This window comes from Amblyraja radiata, chromosome 12 (assembly GCF_010909765.2).
Source record: "Amblyraja radiata isolate CabotCenter1 chromosome 12, sAmbRad1.1.pri, whole genome shotgun sequence".
NCBI classification, from domain to species: Eukaryota; Metazoa; Chordata; class Chondrichthyes; order Rajiformes; family Rajidae; genus Amblyraja; species Amblyraja radiata.
The window spans coordinates 13,803,924-13,820,514 of record NC_045967.1 but is presented as its reverse complement, the minus strand read 5'-3'; the positions used below and the strand labels follow the sequence as shown (position 1 = coordinate 13,820,514).

Genomic DNA, 16,591 nt, shown 5'->3' with positions numbered 1-16,591 from the left:
TTATGTGTCTGACGTAGGGGGAGTTTACCTTTGGACATGCTCCCAAATTTAATAAGACCATGCCAGATACTGTTCCACTGGTGAACTTTCTGTTCATTTCTTAGGTTCCTATAGTATCTGAAAATATAGCATTTCCATTCCCATTGGACCTCAAAGCTTGAGGTATCAAAGACCTACACAACTCGAAAATGTCTCCATATCTGTCTTGATCACTTATCTTGAGGATGTGTCCCCATTTCTACCAGCCAAGGGAAATAGGTCCTCAGAAATTACCAAATGGCACAGCTGGTGGAGGTGCTGCCTCACAGCACCAGAGACACGGGTTCGATCCTGACCTCGGGCACTGTCCATGTGGAGTTTGCACGTTCTCCACGTGACTGCATGAGTTTCCTCCTGGAGCTCCGGTTTCCCCCACAAAGATGAGCAGGTTTGTAAGTTAATTGGCCTCTGTAAATTGCCCCTGGCATGTAGGGAGTGGATACAGAAGTGGGATAACATAGGACTAGTGTGAATGGGTGATCAATGGTCAGCGTGGACTCAATGGGTGGAAGGACCTGCTTCCATACTGTATCTCTAAACCTAAACCAAGCTGCTGCCTCACAGTTCCAGAGGCTAGAGTTCAATCCTGAATTTGGGTGCTGGATGTGTGGAGTTTGCACGTATTTCCTGTGACTCGGGCAGCACAGTAGCGCAGCGGTAGAGTTGCTGCCTTACAGCACCAGAGACCCGGGTTCGATCCTCTACCACTGTGCAGCCCCTTAAGTTTCAATTCCACAGTCACCATGGTGGGACTTGAACTCTGATCTCAGTCTAGGCCATCAGGTTACTAGCCTTGTAATTTACCCATTATACCACCTCCCATGTTGCCAACAGCAGTCTTGGCAACATGAAGGGAATAGATATGGTAGATGCAGAGTGTTTTAACCAGAGTAGGGAAATCAAGGACATAGCTTAAAGGTGAGAGGGGAAAGATTTACGAGGAACCTGAGGGGGGATTTTTTTCACACGGAAGGTGGTGGGTATATGGAACGAGCTGCCAGAGGAGGTAATTGAGGGAGGTACATTTAAAAGACACTTGGATAGATACATAGATAGGAAAGGTTTAGAGGAATATGGGCCAAATGCAGGGAGGTGGGACTTGTATAGATGGGGCATCTTGGACCAAGATGGGTTGAAGGTCCTGTTCAAATAGTATATGACTCCATGAATCTTCTCCTTGTGAAACTTCTCTGCACCCTCTCTGGCTCAATGACGCCATTCCTAAAGCAATATGAACTAACAGATGATAAAAGGTAATAATTCCATAAAAGCAAGCAATATTCCAATGGGGCAATTTGGTGATACTCGAATTGGCATTGATGCAAAATGTAGGGGCCATTGGCCACACCAGAAGAATATTGGGTGCAGTCCAATTCCTGGCTGATTACAGGGTGGGTGGGGGTCGTTGGATTGCCAGCTGGCGGTGATGGGAGGTGTGTGGCTTAGTATTTTAAAGCTGCTTCAGTTAAATCACGAGCAGGGGTTGTGTTAGTTTTGCAGGCAGCGAGACAGGGAAGGGGGTAGGATGGTCTGAGCTCAGACCACTTGATTCCCCCACATCTCTGGAGACGCCTGCTCGAGTTTGCAACGGGGAAAAGGGTTCAACTCCGCGCTCCAAGTGGGGGAAGTGTCACCCAAGTTCTCTCTCTTGTTCCTGTAAAGTTACTCTCGCCGGCCGGTTCATTTCCTCCGGCTTGTGTTTTCCCGGGTTCTGCCCCTCTGTCGATGTCAGTGTTTCCTGTGTTTGTCAGTGAGGCTGCGGCGACTGGGGCAGAGGAGAGAGAGAGAGAGAGATATTCAGCATGGAGTGATAGTAACGGGTGAAGAAGCTCTTCACCTCGGCCAGGTGCTGGCGGTGAGCGGACGAGGAGCATTGCAACAACTTTTCAATCCTCTTCGACAAAAGTGGCTCGAAGATGGCTCGAGATGTCCCAGCCAAGAGCCTGGATAACATTGATCTCTCCTGCTTGCGGGTAAGTTGCATTGAACGTCTGTGGCTGTGCGGAGTTGGTGGACTGAGAATATGTGAAACTCAATGAATTAATGAACCAGTCCGTTCTCCGCTTAATGCCAGTGCCGTTTGCTCGTTGTAAGACGGGGTCATAAGCGAGGCAACCTTTTTAAATCGACCTTTTTAAATAAGTGAAGCTTTTTTTTAAATGTACTCTCACAACAGTTGGTCTCAGCAGCTTAAGTGCATTGGCACTCTTTACCCGAGCACGCATCCACGCTTGCGTTTATTGAACGTAGAACAGGAACGGGCCCTTCGGCCCACAATGTGTGTGCTGACTATGAAGCCAAGATACATTAATTTTATCTGCCTGCACATGCCCCATATCCCACCATCCCCTGCATATCCAAAAGTCTCTTAAATGCCACTATCTTATCCGCCTCCACCACCATCCCCGGCAATGTGTTCCAGGCATCCACCACCCTTAAAATCAAAAATTTGCCCCACACATCTCCTTTAAATGTCCCCCCCCCCCCCCCCCCCATGGTAAACTCACTGCCTTACAGTGCCAGAGACCTGGGTTCGATCCTGACTCCAGGTGCTGACTGTACAGAGTTTGAATGTTCTCCCTGTGACTGCGTGGGTTTTCTCTGGGTGCTCTGGTCTCCTCCCACATTCCAAAGAGTATGGGTTGAATTGTAAATCATCCCTAGTGTGTCGGATAGTGCAAGTATACCGTTTAATCGCTGGTCGGGATGGACCAGGTGGGACGAAGGGCTTGTTTCCGCGCAGGACTAGAGACCTAGGTTCCATCCTGAGTTTGGTTGCTGTCTGTGTAGAGTTTGCACGTTCTCCCTGTGTGACCACATGGATTTCCTCCATGTGCCAAAGATGTGGGTTTGTAGGTTTGTTAGCATCTTTAAATTGCCCCTGTGGATGAGAAAGTGGGGATAATAGAGGACCAATGTGACCAGGTGGTCAATGGTTGCCGAAGGGCCTTCAATACTGTATCTGAACTAATCTCAGTGGGATTTTAACCCATGAACCTGCATCAGACTCCAGAACTCTGACTCTAGTGCACTAACATCAACATGCCACCATACTCTTTCCAATTTACTCCAGTATGGAGGAGCAGGTAGTCATGCAGAACAGAAACAGGCCATTATGTCCAACTCGACCATGCCGATCAAGATACCCCATCTAACCTAGTCCAATTTCCCCATGTTTGGCTCGTATCCCAATAAAACGTTCCTATGCATATATCTTTCAAATGCTGTTCTAGTACCTACCTCAACCACCTCCTCTGGTAGCTTAAGTCTTTAACCTCCCTTCAAAATCCATGTCTCTAGTTCTTGATTCCCCTACGCTGGGTAAAATACACTTCCTATCTATGCCCTTTATGATTTTGAGCGGGTAGCATTTTTATAATTAATTGGCTTTAGAATTATTCATCTCTGTTAGAGGTTGGTAAAACAAATTCTTTTTTTATTTGTTAAATCCCATTTTCTTTCCTCAGGATCCTGCAGGAATATTTGAGTTGGTGGAAGTGGTTGGCAATGGGACCTATGGCCAAGTCTACAAGGTTAGAGTTTGCTTTAATGTTCACAAGATGGCTGAAGCTGTCTGAGTTTGGTCAGTATCATGTGCAGAATCTTGCAGATGTGTGTACATTCATAAATCATAAGCTCCTTTATCTATTTCTAGACTTTCTCATGATAGCGGTGCTGTGAGGAGGGATTTAGAGAGTGAGGCAATGTTCATCACTTTGATCCTTGCCGCACCAGTGATCTGATCTGTGATCTGACATTGAGCATTTTCCTGGAAGATTTGTCAAACTAAATGTCTTCTATTCTTCCCCCCCCCTCCCCCCCCCTTTCCTCTCACTCTTACTACTGTCTATAAGATCATAAGACATAGGAGCAGAATTAGATCATTCAGTTCATCGAGTCTGCTCCACCATTTAATCATGGCTGATCTATTTTTTCTCTTTCAACCTCATTCTCCTGCCTTCCCCCTGTAACCTTTGATGCTCTTGCCAATCAGAAACCTATCGATCTCCACCTTAAAGGCATAGGGATTACATCCTTGCTTATATATTCTAGTCCCCTCAAAATTAATGCTAACTTTGCAGTCAGAGACATATTATGTTTTCTTACTGCCAGTACCGCTGTAACAAATAAATGGAGCAGTTTAATGAGCACTTCAAATATTATTTGAATGACTTGCTTGTAGTAATATCCCTCAGGCGAGAGGGTGTTGGAGGCAGATAGACTCATAACACTTAAGAAGTATCTGGACGAACATAGAACCATACCTCACAGGAACGGGCCCTTGGGAGCACAGTATCCATGCCGAACATGATGCCAAGATAAACTAATCTCATCTGCCTACACATGATCTATATCCCTCCATTCCTAGCATTCATAAAGCACATGAATCACCGAGGCATAGAAGGCTGTGGATGAAGTGCTAGAGAATTGGATTAGTACAGAAGGGTAGTTGTGATTGGCATGGACATAGTGGGCTGAAGGGCCTCTTTCTGTGCTCTACAACTTGGTGACTATATCAGGTGAATTATAATTCCTTGTGACTTCAAGGCATAACAGAAAAGTTTGCAACCCAAATCCAATCAGGCTCTCGATTCGAAACATCACCTATTCCTTTTCTCTAGAGATGCTGTCTGACCCGCTAAGTTACTCCAGCTCTTTGTGTCTATCTCCAATTAGAATGAGGTGACTTAACTGGCTGGGCCGAGTTATGGTTACATCAGGAATTATCCTGCATGTAAAACTTCTTCAATTGCGATACCATAACAAATCATCGATTATCTTCTTTGGAGGAATTCCAGATGGATAAGGAAATTGCATTAGCCTTGGGGGCAATTACCACAGGAAGTGTGCAGTCCAATTTCCTGGTAGGAGGGACTTAAATAGGAAGTGAATGTCAACATGTCTGACGCCCTTGTATTTCTTCACTGTAGTTTGGGGAGGACAGTGGAACTGCCAATGTTATCTGGCTGGGTTGTTGGCCCTGTCCATGTTGGTAACCCTGGAGTCATTTCTACAGAGGAGCCAGGAACACGTGTTTCTGTGAGGGTGGCACTGTGGAGCAGCAGTAGAGCTGCTGCCTTACAGCACCAGAGACCCGGCTTCCATCCTGGCTACGAGTGCTGTCTGTACTGAATTTGTACGTTCTCCCTGTGAATGCATGGTTTTCTTTGGTTTCTTCCCACACTCCAAAGACTTGCAGGATTGTAGGTTAACAGGCTTCAGTAGAGATTGTAAATTTCCCCTAGTGTGCAGGATAGCACTAGTGTATGGGGGTCGTTGGTTGGCGTGGGCTGAAGGTTCTGTTTCTGCATTGTATCTCTAAACTAAACTAAAAGGTGCCATACAACAAATATTGGTGTGACCTGCAAGTTGATGGACATCTTGCCTCCAAAACTGTTGATTGTCACTCATATTGAGCATTTAAGACCACACAGATAGACCACTATGTGAATATAGACAAAGTACGTCTAATACCTCTGCCATTCTCTAATGAGATCTCTAATCTCTTTGTAAAAAACAAACGTTGTCATTGCCGTTCTCTTGTCACGGTGCCATTTGTGAAACATTGTGTGCGTGAATTGGGAGCTGTGTTTCCTGTTTCAAAACAGCTTAGAAGAAGTTCACTGACTGTGAAGTATATTAGGATGTTCTAAGTGTCTTTTATTCGAGCGGCGCATGTTTAGATGTGTTGCTTTACAGCGCCAAAAACCCGGCATTAATCCTGACCTCAGGTGCTATCTGTGAGGAGTTTGCACGTTCTCCCTGTGACCATATAGGTTTCCTCTGGGTGCTCCAGTTTCCTCCCACATTCCAAAGAGGAGCGGGTTTGTAGAATAATCTGTAAATTGCCCCTTGTGTGTAGGGAGTGGATGCAAAGTATGATAACACGGAATGTGTAAATGGGTGATTGATGGTCTGTGGGCCAAAGGGCCTGTTTCCATGCTTTCTTTCAATCACTAAATGCAGGTACTTCATTGTATTAAGATGTTATTGAAACATAGAAAATAGGTGCAGGAGGAGGCCATTTGGCCCTTCGAGCTAGCAGCGCCATTCATTGGGATCATGGCTGATCATTCACAATCAGTATCCCGTGCCTACTTTCTCCCTTGATTCCGCTAGCCGCTCGAGCTCTAACTCTCTTTTACATTCATCCAGTGAATTGGCCTCTACTGCCTTCTCTGGGTGAAAAATCCCACATTCTCCGGGTGAAACTATTTTTTCTCATATCAATTTTAAATGGCCTCCCCTTTATTCTAAGACTGTGGCCCCCGGTTCTGGACTCCCCCAACATTGGGAACATTTTTCCTGCATCTAGCTTGTCCAGTCCTTTTATAAGTTTCTATAATGTTATGTTATACTGCTCTTCAAGAAACCTCAGGAATATTTCAACTATAATTCAATAATACTTGCAATGGTTTATATTTCTGAAATCAATTGTTTATTTTCCATTTTTCCTTGCCTGCTCCACTCCAGCCAACTCTGCCCAATCCTGGGTAGTTGTCCTTCTATAAGTTATATCACTGCTCTAGGGAAGTTGGTTATGTTTATTCAACCACTCCCCTTGTGGGGGAAGGGGTATAGAATGAATGACCAGAAACGTCACCTAATGTTTCAATAGTTATTTATTGTCGTATGTACTGAGGTACAGTTTCTTTTTTTTTACAATTTTGCGTAGGTTCAGTAAATTATCATGTATAAAAGCACAATCCCAGATTATGTGTGTAGTAATAATCCACTGAGACCATATACAAGAGTCACCAGGTTGTGGCACCATCATCAAAGTCCAAGTTGCTTTAGTGCAGTTGTCCATAAAGGCCTGTTGTCTTGGCGGCATTGCCTGGCCAAGCCCATCTGGGTTTTCCAGCGATGCTGCTTAACCCGCTGAGTTACTCCAGCAGTTTGTGTCTTTTCAAGGGAGAATAAAACAGGATCAGCTTAAATGGGTGGTTGATGGTTGACATGGACTCAATATGCCAATGGTCCCATTTCTGTGCTCTGTAACTCTGGAATTTCAGGCTTCATTAGTGAATTAAAATATGTACAGGCCACGTTTTATATTTCTGCTAACCATTGCATTGCATTCAATATACAACAGCCTTGTTTTCATTGCATTCAACAGCCTTGTTTTCCCTTTGCTCCTAATTATATACCAGACGCTATGGTTGGAGTACAATTCAATTGCATTCTTTGCGATTGTTAATGAAAATTGTTGTTTCCTTTCCTATTTCGACTAATTGTTGTGCCCCAACATTCTTGTTCCCTTTCCTGAGTTTGCTGTGGATAAAGTTTGGTGTGAATAGTCTGTTCAATGCTTGCTTCCATCACAGACTCTAATCAGAACCTCTGATACATACCGTCTATGTTCCTTCTGAAATATTTGTGATCCCATGCTATAGAGTGCCCTAGCACTAGAACAAAACATTTCAAGCAAAGCTTTATTGGTTTTGCAACACGGGAACAAAAAACATTGGAAGGAAGTGAAGATGCTTTGAAACTGTTTTGGAAGAAAATGTTGCAGAGAATGGAAAATTACTTGAGAGAATGTTCATAAGTTGTAGGTGCAGAATTGGGCCATTCAGCCCATTGTCAATCAATCAGATTAATTCATCATATGCATAATAAAGTTCAGTGAAATGAACTTGCCAGCAGCGATACAATATAAAAGAACACACAATACACAATAAAAATTTAACACAAACATCCACCACAGCATTCTTCACTGTGGTGGAAGGCACAACGTACAGTCAGTCCTCCTCCATTGGTCCCCCATGGTCGGGGTCATAACCTCCGCTGTCGCCGCTGCGGGCGGCCAGATGTACAGGCCCTCTTGTCTGGAACGCAAGTCCTGAATCGATGTTTCCCTACTGGAGACCGCGTCTTTAAGAAGACGCAGGCCGGCAGTCAGAGCTCTTCTCCAGGGATCCCCGGCGAGGGATCCTGCTCTGGATGGTAAGTAAGCGCCCGCGGCTAGAAGCTCCGCAGACCGCGGCCTCAAGATGTTGTAGGCCGCAGGCCGGCGGTCAGAGCTCTTCTTCTCCAAGGATCCCCAACGAGGGATCCCACCCATTCTCCTGCCTTCTCCCTATAACCCCTGACACTGTACAAATCAAAAACATATCAATCTTCACCAAAGCCATGAAAGTGATAGATGGATACAGATGATGGGGGGTGATATCAATCAATTGTACATTTGTCACATGTACCGAGGCCCAGAAAAATTCATTTTTGCATATTGCTCAGTACATGTATTATAATACGTAAGCACATCTTGGATACAATACAAGTGTATAGAAATAGTACACTAAAACAGTATGCGAGAGTCACCAGACTCTTGGCAGATGTGGAGTAAGTGATAAAGGCAAGACAAAAACCCTGTTACCTGTATTTGCCAGGTTAGTCCAGCCCCCACCTCTCTCTTCCAGTTTTCTATCCCCCTACTACAATTGGTGTGAAGAAGGGTCAGTCCATTGCTCCTGGCCCTCTAAGAGAAAATATTTCACTTCAATGCTATCTTAAAATATGTGACCATACCTTCCTAAACTATGAACCCCCACTTCTATATTCTCCCACAACAGCAAATATCCTCACCACATCCACCCTGTCAGACGTTACTGGACTTACACTAAACATTATTCATGCTATTCCCTTTATCGTGTATCTGTACACTGTGAATGGCTCGATTGTAATCATGTATTGCATTTCCCCTGACTGGTTAGCACGCAACTAAAGCTTTTCATTAAACCTCGGTACACGTGCCAATAAATTAAACTAAACCCCATTGAACCTTGTGTAGGAAGGAACTGCAGATGCTGGTTTACGCCAAAGATACAGGCAAATGCTGAAGTAACTCAACGGGACTGGCAGCATCTCTGGATAGAAGGAATGGGTGACGTTTGCGGTCTCTCAACCTGAAGAGTGGGCTCGACCCTAAATGTCACCCATTCTGTCCATCCAGGGATGCTGCCTGTCCCGTTGACTTACTCAGCATTTTGTGTCTATCCCATTGAATCTTATAGACTTCAATCAAATTGCCCCTCTCTCTTAAATTCCAGTGGATACAGGCTCCGTCTGTCCGACCAAGGAACAAAAAAAATCCCTCCATTCCAAGTATTCATCTTGTAAACCTCTGTACTGTTTTCAAAGCATTTACATCCTTCCTCAAAGAGTGAGAACAATACTGCACACAACACACCAGATGTGCTCTTACCAAAGCTCTGCACAACTGAAGCATAACCTCTTATTTTGCATCCGATTCTTCTTGCAATAGTCAATAATGTTCTTTGATTTTAATCTACATGTAGATTGGGCTAAGCAAATTGGTAACAACGTTGAGGAGGATTTCTGGGATTGCATATGGGATGGTTTTCTAAGCCAATATGTAGAGGAATCAACTGGAGGGCAGGCCATCCGTGACTGGGCAATAAGGAAGGATTAGTTAGCAATCTTGTTGTGCAAAGCCCCTTGGCCAACAGTGACCGTAGTATGGTAGAATTCTGCATTAAGATGGAGAGTGACACGGTTAATTCAGAGACTAGAGTCATGAATGGGACTCGTCAGCCTGGGAAGGCAGTCCATCTAGGAGAGGGAAAACTCTGATTTATAACCTCCACTGCCTTGTGGCCATATCCAGTCATGGAAAATTCTCCAGGAGTAAACCTCAAGAAATTCTGGAGTTGGAGCCCCTAAGGCAGTTCGTTGTTGTCTACAACCTCTCTCTGGCAGCTCCTGTGATGGCGCCACCAAACTGTAACGGCCTTTGGATCGATCAGCGACGTGGAGAGGAGGACGTGCTGCATGGGCAACAGCCTGTCCTCCATATGACATCGCCCAGGCTTGCATCCGACCAGGATGCATCACCCATGGTCAATCATGACTGAGGGGGGCCTACTATAGGGTCATGAAATTTAAGAAGGGTGATTTGATGGTATGAGATGGGAATTGGCTAGGATAGACTGACAAATGATTCTTCAATGGTTGACGGTGGATAAGTAATGGCAAAGATTTAAAGATCGCATGGATGAATTACAACAATTATTCGTCACTGTCCGGCGTAAAAATAAAATGGGGAAGGCGGCTCAACCAGGGCTAACGAGGGAAGTTAGGGATGGTGTAGGAAGAGGCATATAAATTGGCCAGAAGTAGCAAACCGGAGAACTGGAAGAAGTTTAGAATTCAACAGAGAAGGACTAAGTGGTTAATTAAGAGGTGGAAAATAGAGCATGAAAGAAAGCTTGGACAGAGTCGAGGGAGGAGGTAGAGCGACAGGTGTTGCATCTTCTGCGGTTGCAGGGGAAGGTACCTGGGGAGGGGGTGGTTTGGGTGGGAATGGATGAGTAAACCAGGGAGTCGCGGAGGTAACGCTCTGTGGAAGGCGGAAATGGATGGAGATGGGAAAATGTGGCTAGTGGTGGGATCCCGTTGGAGATGGCGGAAAATACGGAGGATTATGTGTTGTATGCGATGGCTGATGGAGTGGAAGGTAAGGACTAGGGGGACTGTCTCCGTTGCGATTAGGGGGAGCAAGGGCAGAGCTGTGGGAAACCGAGGAGACACGAGTGAGGGCCTCATCTATGATGGAAGAGGGGAACCCCCGTTCTTTAAAGAATGAGGACATCTCAGATGTTCTAGTATGGAACGCCTCATCTTGGATGCAGATGCGGCGTAGACTGAGGAATTGGGAGTAGGGGATAGTCTTTGCAGGATGAAGTGTAGTCGAGATAGTTGTGGAAGTCAGTGGATTTCTAATAGACGTCAGTCAATTGTCTATTTCTTGTGATGGAGACTGTGAGATCAAGTACTTTGGTTCTGTCTTCACTACTGAAGACCCAATCAATCTCCCAGAAATACTAGGGGACTGTGGATCTTGCATGAGGGAGGAACTGAAGGAAATTCACATTGGTCAGGAAATGGGTATTGGGCAAACTGTTGGGACTGAAGGAAAATAAATCCCCAGGGCCTGATGGTCTGCATCCCAATGTACTCAAGAAGGTGGCCCTAGAAATTGTGGATGCGTTGGTGATCATTTTCCAATGTTCTGTAGACTGTGGACTGGAGGGTAGCTAATGTAAACCCACTTTTTAAGAAAGGAGGGAGAGAGAAAACGGGGAACTATAGACCAGTTAGCCTGACATCAGTAGTGGGGAAGATGCTTAAGTCGATTATTAAAGGTATAATAGCGGTACATTTGGAAGGCAGTGACAGGATCAGTCAAAGTAATTTTGAATAATGAAGGGGAAATCATGCTTGACTAATCTTCTGGAATTTTTTGAGGATGTAGCAAGTAGAATACACAAGGGAGAGCTAATGGATGTGGTGTATCTGGATTTTCAAAAAGCTGATGACAAGGTCCCACACAAGAGATTAGTGTGCAAAATTAGAGCACATGATGTTGGGGGTAGGTTATTGAAATAGATGGAGAACGGGTTGGCAAACAGGAAGCAAAGAGTAGGAATTAACGGGTTATTTTCAGAGTTGCAGGCAGCAACTAGTGGGATGCCGTAAGGCTCGGTGCTGGGACCCCAGTTAATTACAATATACATGAACAATTTAGACAAAGGAATTAAATGTAACATCTCCAAGTTTGTGGATGACACAATGCTGGGTGTCAGGATGAGCTGTGAGGAAGATGTTATGAGGCTGCAGGGTGATTTGGATAGGTTGGTTGAGTGGGCAGATGCTGTACAATGTGGATAAATGTGAGGTTATCCACTTTGGTGGCAAGAACAAGGCAGATTATTATCTGAATGGTCAGATTAGGAACAGGGGAAGTGAAATGAGACATCAGTCACTGAAAGTAAGCATGCAGGTACAGCAGGCAGTGAAGAAAGCAAATGGCATGTTTGCCTTCATACCGAGAGGATTTGAGTATAGGAGCAAGGAGGTCCTACTGCAGTTGTACAGGGCCCTGGTGAGACCATACCTGGAGTATTGTGTGTAGTTTGGGCCTCCTAACTTGAGGAAGGACATTCTTACTATTGAAAGAGTGCAGCGTTGGTTCACCAGGTTAATTCCTGGAATGGCGGGACTGACATATGATGAAAGAATGGATCGACTGGGCTTAATTCACTGGAATATAAGGATGAGAGGGGATAGAAACATGGGAACAGAAAATAGGTGCAGGAGTAGGCCATTTGACCCTTCGAGCCAGCACCGCCATTCATTATGATCATGGCTGATCGTCCCCAATCAATAACCCGTGCCTGCCTTCTCCCCATATCCCTTGATTCCACTAGCCTCTAGAGCTCTGTCTAACTCTCTCTTAAATCCATCCAGGGACTTGGCCTCCACTGCCCTCTGTGGCAGAGAATTCCACAAATTCACAACTCTCTGGGTGAAAACGTTTTTTTTCTCACCTCAGTCTTAAATGGCTTCCCCTTTATTCTAAGACTGTGGCCCCTGGACTTGCGTGAATACAAGCCTAGTCTTTTCAATCTTTCCTCGTATGACAGTCCCGCCATCCCAGGGATCTTATGGAAACATATAAAATTCTTAAGGGATTGGACAGGGTAGATGCAGGAAAAATGTTTCTGATATTGGGGGAGTGCTGAACCAGGGGTCACAGTTTAAGAATAAGGGGTGGTCTATTTAGGACTGAAATGAGGAAACTATCTTTCACCCAGAGAGTTGTGAATGTGTGGAATTTGCTGGCACAGAAGGCAGTGGTGGCCAATTCACTGGATGTATTCAAGAGAGAGTTAGATATAGCTCTTGGGGCTAATGGAATCAATGGATATTGGGGGGAAAGCAGGAACTGATTCTAGATGATCAGCCATGATCATATTGAATGGTAATGCCCCTGTCCCACTTAGGAAACCTGAACGGAAACCTCTGGAGACTTTGCGCCCCACCCAAGGTTTCCGTGCAGTTCCCGGAGGTTGCAGGTGGTTGCTGGAGGTTGCAGGTAGTGGAAGCAGGTAGGGTGACTGACAAAAACCTCCATGAACCGCACGGAAACCTTGGGTGGGGCGCAAAGTCTCCAGAGGTTTCCGTTCAGGTTTCCTAAGTGGGACATGGGCATAATGCTGGCTCGTAGAGCTGAATGGCTTACTCCTGCACCTACTTTCCATGTTTCTATTCTATTAGCTTTGCTAATTGTTCACCATATTTGAATCCTGGCCACACCATATTTAAATATTTGCCACACCCACCACCCTTTGTAGTAAAAAGAACAGTTACCGCTCGGGTTCCTATTAAATCTTCTCTCTCCCCCATCACCTTAAACCTATGTCTTCTGGTTCTCAATTCCCCTACTATACATATAAGACTATTTTTACCCAATCTATTCCTCTTATGATTTTGTACACCTCTATAAGATCAGCCCTCATCGTCCTACACTCCAAGTACTGGAGCCTACTCAACCTCTTCCTATTGCTCAGGCCCTCAAATCCTGGCAACATCCTTGTAGATTTTCTCTGCACTCTTTCCATCGTGAAAGCATCTTTCCTATAACAGGATGACCAAAACTGAACACAAGACTCTGAATGTACTCGCAATACTCACCAACGACTTGTATAACTGTAACATGACTTCCCAACGTCTATACTCAATACTCTGATGGATGAAGGCCAATGTGCCAAAAGCCTTTTTTGACTACTCTATCCACCTGTGATGCCACTTTCAAGGAACTATGTACCTGCACTCCCAGATCCCTCTGCTCTACAACACTCCCCAGAGCCTTGCCATTCACTCTGTAGGTCCTGCCCATGTTAGACTTCCCATAATGCATTCCCCTCACATTTCTCTATATAGATTCCATCAACCATTCCTCAGCCCACCTGCCCAACTGATTAAGATCTTGCTGCGACTTTTGGCAACCATCTTCACTATCTGCAATACCACCCGCTTCCATATTATCTGCAAACTTGCTAATCATGCCACGTAAGTTCTCATCTAAATCATTGATGTAGATGACAAACAGCAACGGGCCCTGCACCAAACCCAGAGGCACACCACTAGTCACAGACCTCCAGTCGAAAAAGAAACTTCCGCCTCTGCTTCCTTCCATGAAGCCAATTTTCTATCCATTCAACTATCTCTCCTTGGATCCCTTGTGATCTAACCAACCAACCATGCGGAACCTTATCGAATGCTTTGCTCAAATCCAAGTTTTCAACATCCACACCTCTGCCTTCATTCATCAACCTTTTGGGTTACATCCTCAAAAACCTCAATCAGATTCGTGACACATGTTCAAAACCACGCTGACTGTCCCCAATCAGCCCTTGTCCACCTAGTCTGTGAGGAAATCATCTTGTGTTGTTGTCGGGGGAAATAGTATTGGATAACGCTCCACTATTTTCTTCTTGCTCCAATTGCTGCTTGCTTTCTGGGTAAATGTTATTGCATTTGAGCAGCTGGAGGCCATTTGGCCCATTAACCCTTGGCTAGATTTGAGTGGAAAAATCCCCTCTGATGCACTGTCTTGCCCTATCCCCTCAGTCCTACAAATTATTTTCCGGAGAGGGTCTATCTAATCCAAACTTGGAAGCCCCAAATGACTCCTATCATCTGAACAAGATCATCATTGCTCTGTAACAAAATATTATGGAGGTACAGTGACAAGGCTGGTAGAGAAAACCACGTTTTAACCCCCCCCCCCCTCAAATGCGCCAAAATCGCGCACATGGCCAGTGGCAGAATTGCAGCGCCGCTGAAGGTAAGTATTGTAACATACCTAATCCATGGGCACCGTTTTCTTCCCACATCCCAAAGACTTGCAGCTTTAAAGGTTAATTGGCCTAGTGTGGGGAGAGGATGATAATGTGGGATAACATGGGACTAGTGTGAATGGATGATATACGGTTGGCATGAACTCAGTGAACTCAGTTGTTTTCATACCATATCTTTCAATAATCAATTCAACAACATCTTGCTTGCATACTTGGCCCAAAAGCCATGCCTCCTGATCTTTAAACAATTAGGGACTGTGAACAGCATATCTCTAGTTGCAGAGATGCTGCCTGATTTTAAAAAAAATTAAATAAATTCCAGTGCTTTTAACAATATCCGGCCTGCACTGCTTGGAAGCAAACTGACGAAGAGGCGGGTGGATGCTCCATTGGTGTCACCAACTACCTGACTGGATGACAACAACATGTCAGGCTACAAAACTGTGCCTCGGACATGGTAATGAGCAACCTAGGGGCCCCACATGGGACGGTCCTCTCTCCCTTCCTGTTCACCATCTACACCTCGGACTTCAGATATAACTCCACCTCCTGCCACCTGCAGAGGTTTTCAGATGACTCTGCAATTGTGGGCTGCATCAGTGAGGGGAGGGAAGCTGAATACAGTGGCGTGGGCTGAATCACCTGCAGCTCAACACTGACAAGACTATGGAGTTAGTGGCGGACTGTAGGAGAGGAACACCCCTGTCCCCTGTCTCCATCAATGTGCCATTTACCAGGGAGTACAAATACTTTGGAGTGTACCTGGACAGTAAACTGGACTGGTCCAGGAATGCTGAGGCCTGTACAAGAAGGGACAGCGCCGGCTGTACAGTTTGAGAAGGCTCCGCTCCTTCAACATCTGCAGTGAGATGCTGCAGATGTTCTATTGTAAGTTTGTAAGTTTAATTTCATGTTTCATGGATTTTGTCTTTTTTCTGATTGTTGCCAGATCAGTTTCCCTCCTGGGATAAATAACGTTCTGAGTTACTCCAGCATTTTGTGTCTATCTTGCCTCTAGCTACACTATTTTAGACACCACTATTATCCTCCTTGACTCCAAGGAGAACAGCCCCATTTCCACTGCCAAGTCCTGCGCTGTCAAGATTATAATGTTAGTAACCAGAAGGCGGTTGATGGAGAATGAATTATTTGCAGCCTTACATAGCACTTGCATGAAAAAAAGATGCATGTGGATGATATTCCTCACCTGTGCTCTGGCAAATTTGGCTGAGAATTATGAGTTTGCTTGAAGATCTGACTCTGCCAACAAGAACTTGGCTGCATTTTGTACAAGGTTATGGAGCCTTTCATCTGAGAGAAATGGCCAATCAAACTAACCTGTATGAATCTGAAACTAGCCACATTCCTCTTTCATTAATAGGGCACAGTGGTAGAATTGTTGCTTCACAGCACCAGAGACCTGGGTTCGATCCTGACTACGGGTGCTATCTGTACGTGGGTTTTCTGTAAATTGCCCCTAGTGTGCAGGAAGTGGATGAGAAAGTGGTTTAACATAGAACTAGTGTACAGGTGATCGATGGTCGGCATGGGCCGAAGGGCCTGTTTCCATGCTGTATCTCTAAACTAAATTAAACAAACGCCATAATCATTGAGGCTCACTGCAAGAATTCTTAAGCGGCACCTGTGTTTGTGGAACTGAGGAATGCTTTGGCCAAAACCTCAGCTATTTCCTAAAATATTACAGCACGTCACTCGATAGGTCGAAATGTCTTCGAGCACCACCTTGTTTATATTTGGCGCAGCCAGTGGTTTGTGTTGGCAAGCACCATACAGTCTGATGCAATGCATTGGGTGATGCTCTTAAACTGAGCCATTATTCCCTCTTTCAACACAGGTCGCATGACTTTCTTTTGAAGACAGAT

The 16,591-nt window shown here is 45.1% G+C and overlaps 1 protein-coding gene across 3 annotated transcripts in view; it reads left to right on the top strand.

Moving 5' to 3' along the window:
* The first annotated feature begins 1,604 nt into the window (after positions 1-1,604).
* nrk (Nik related kinase) overlaps positions 1,605-16,591 on the top strand; it is a 266,045-nt gene continuing 251,058 nt past the window's right edge. For all 3 annotated transcript variants that reach the window (XM_033030272.1, XM_033030271.1, XM_033030269.1), the window contains exons 1-2: positions 1,605-2,012; positions 3,507-3,572. In XM_033030272.1, the coding sequence (XP_032886163.1) occupies positions 1,956-2,012; positions 3,507-3,572 (123 nt within the window). In that variant the 5' untranslated portion in view covers positions 1,605-1,955. The remainder of the gene's footprint in view (positions 2,013-3,506; positions 3,573-16,591) is intronic.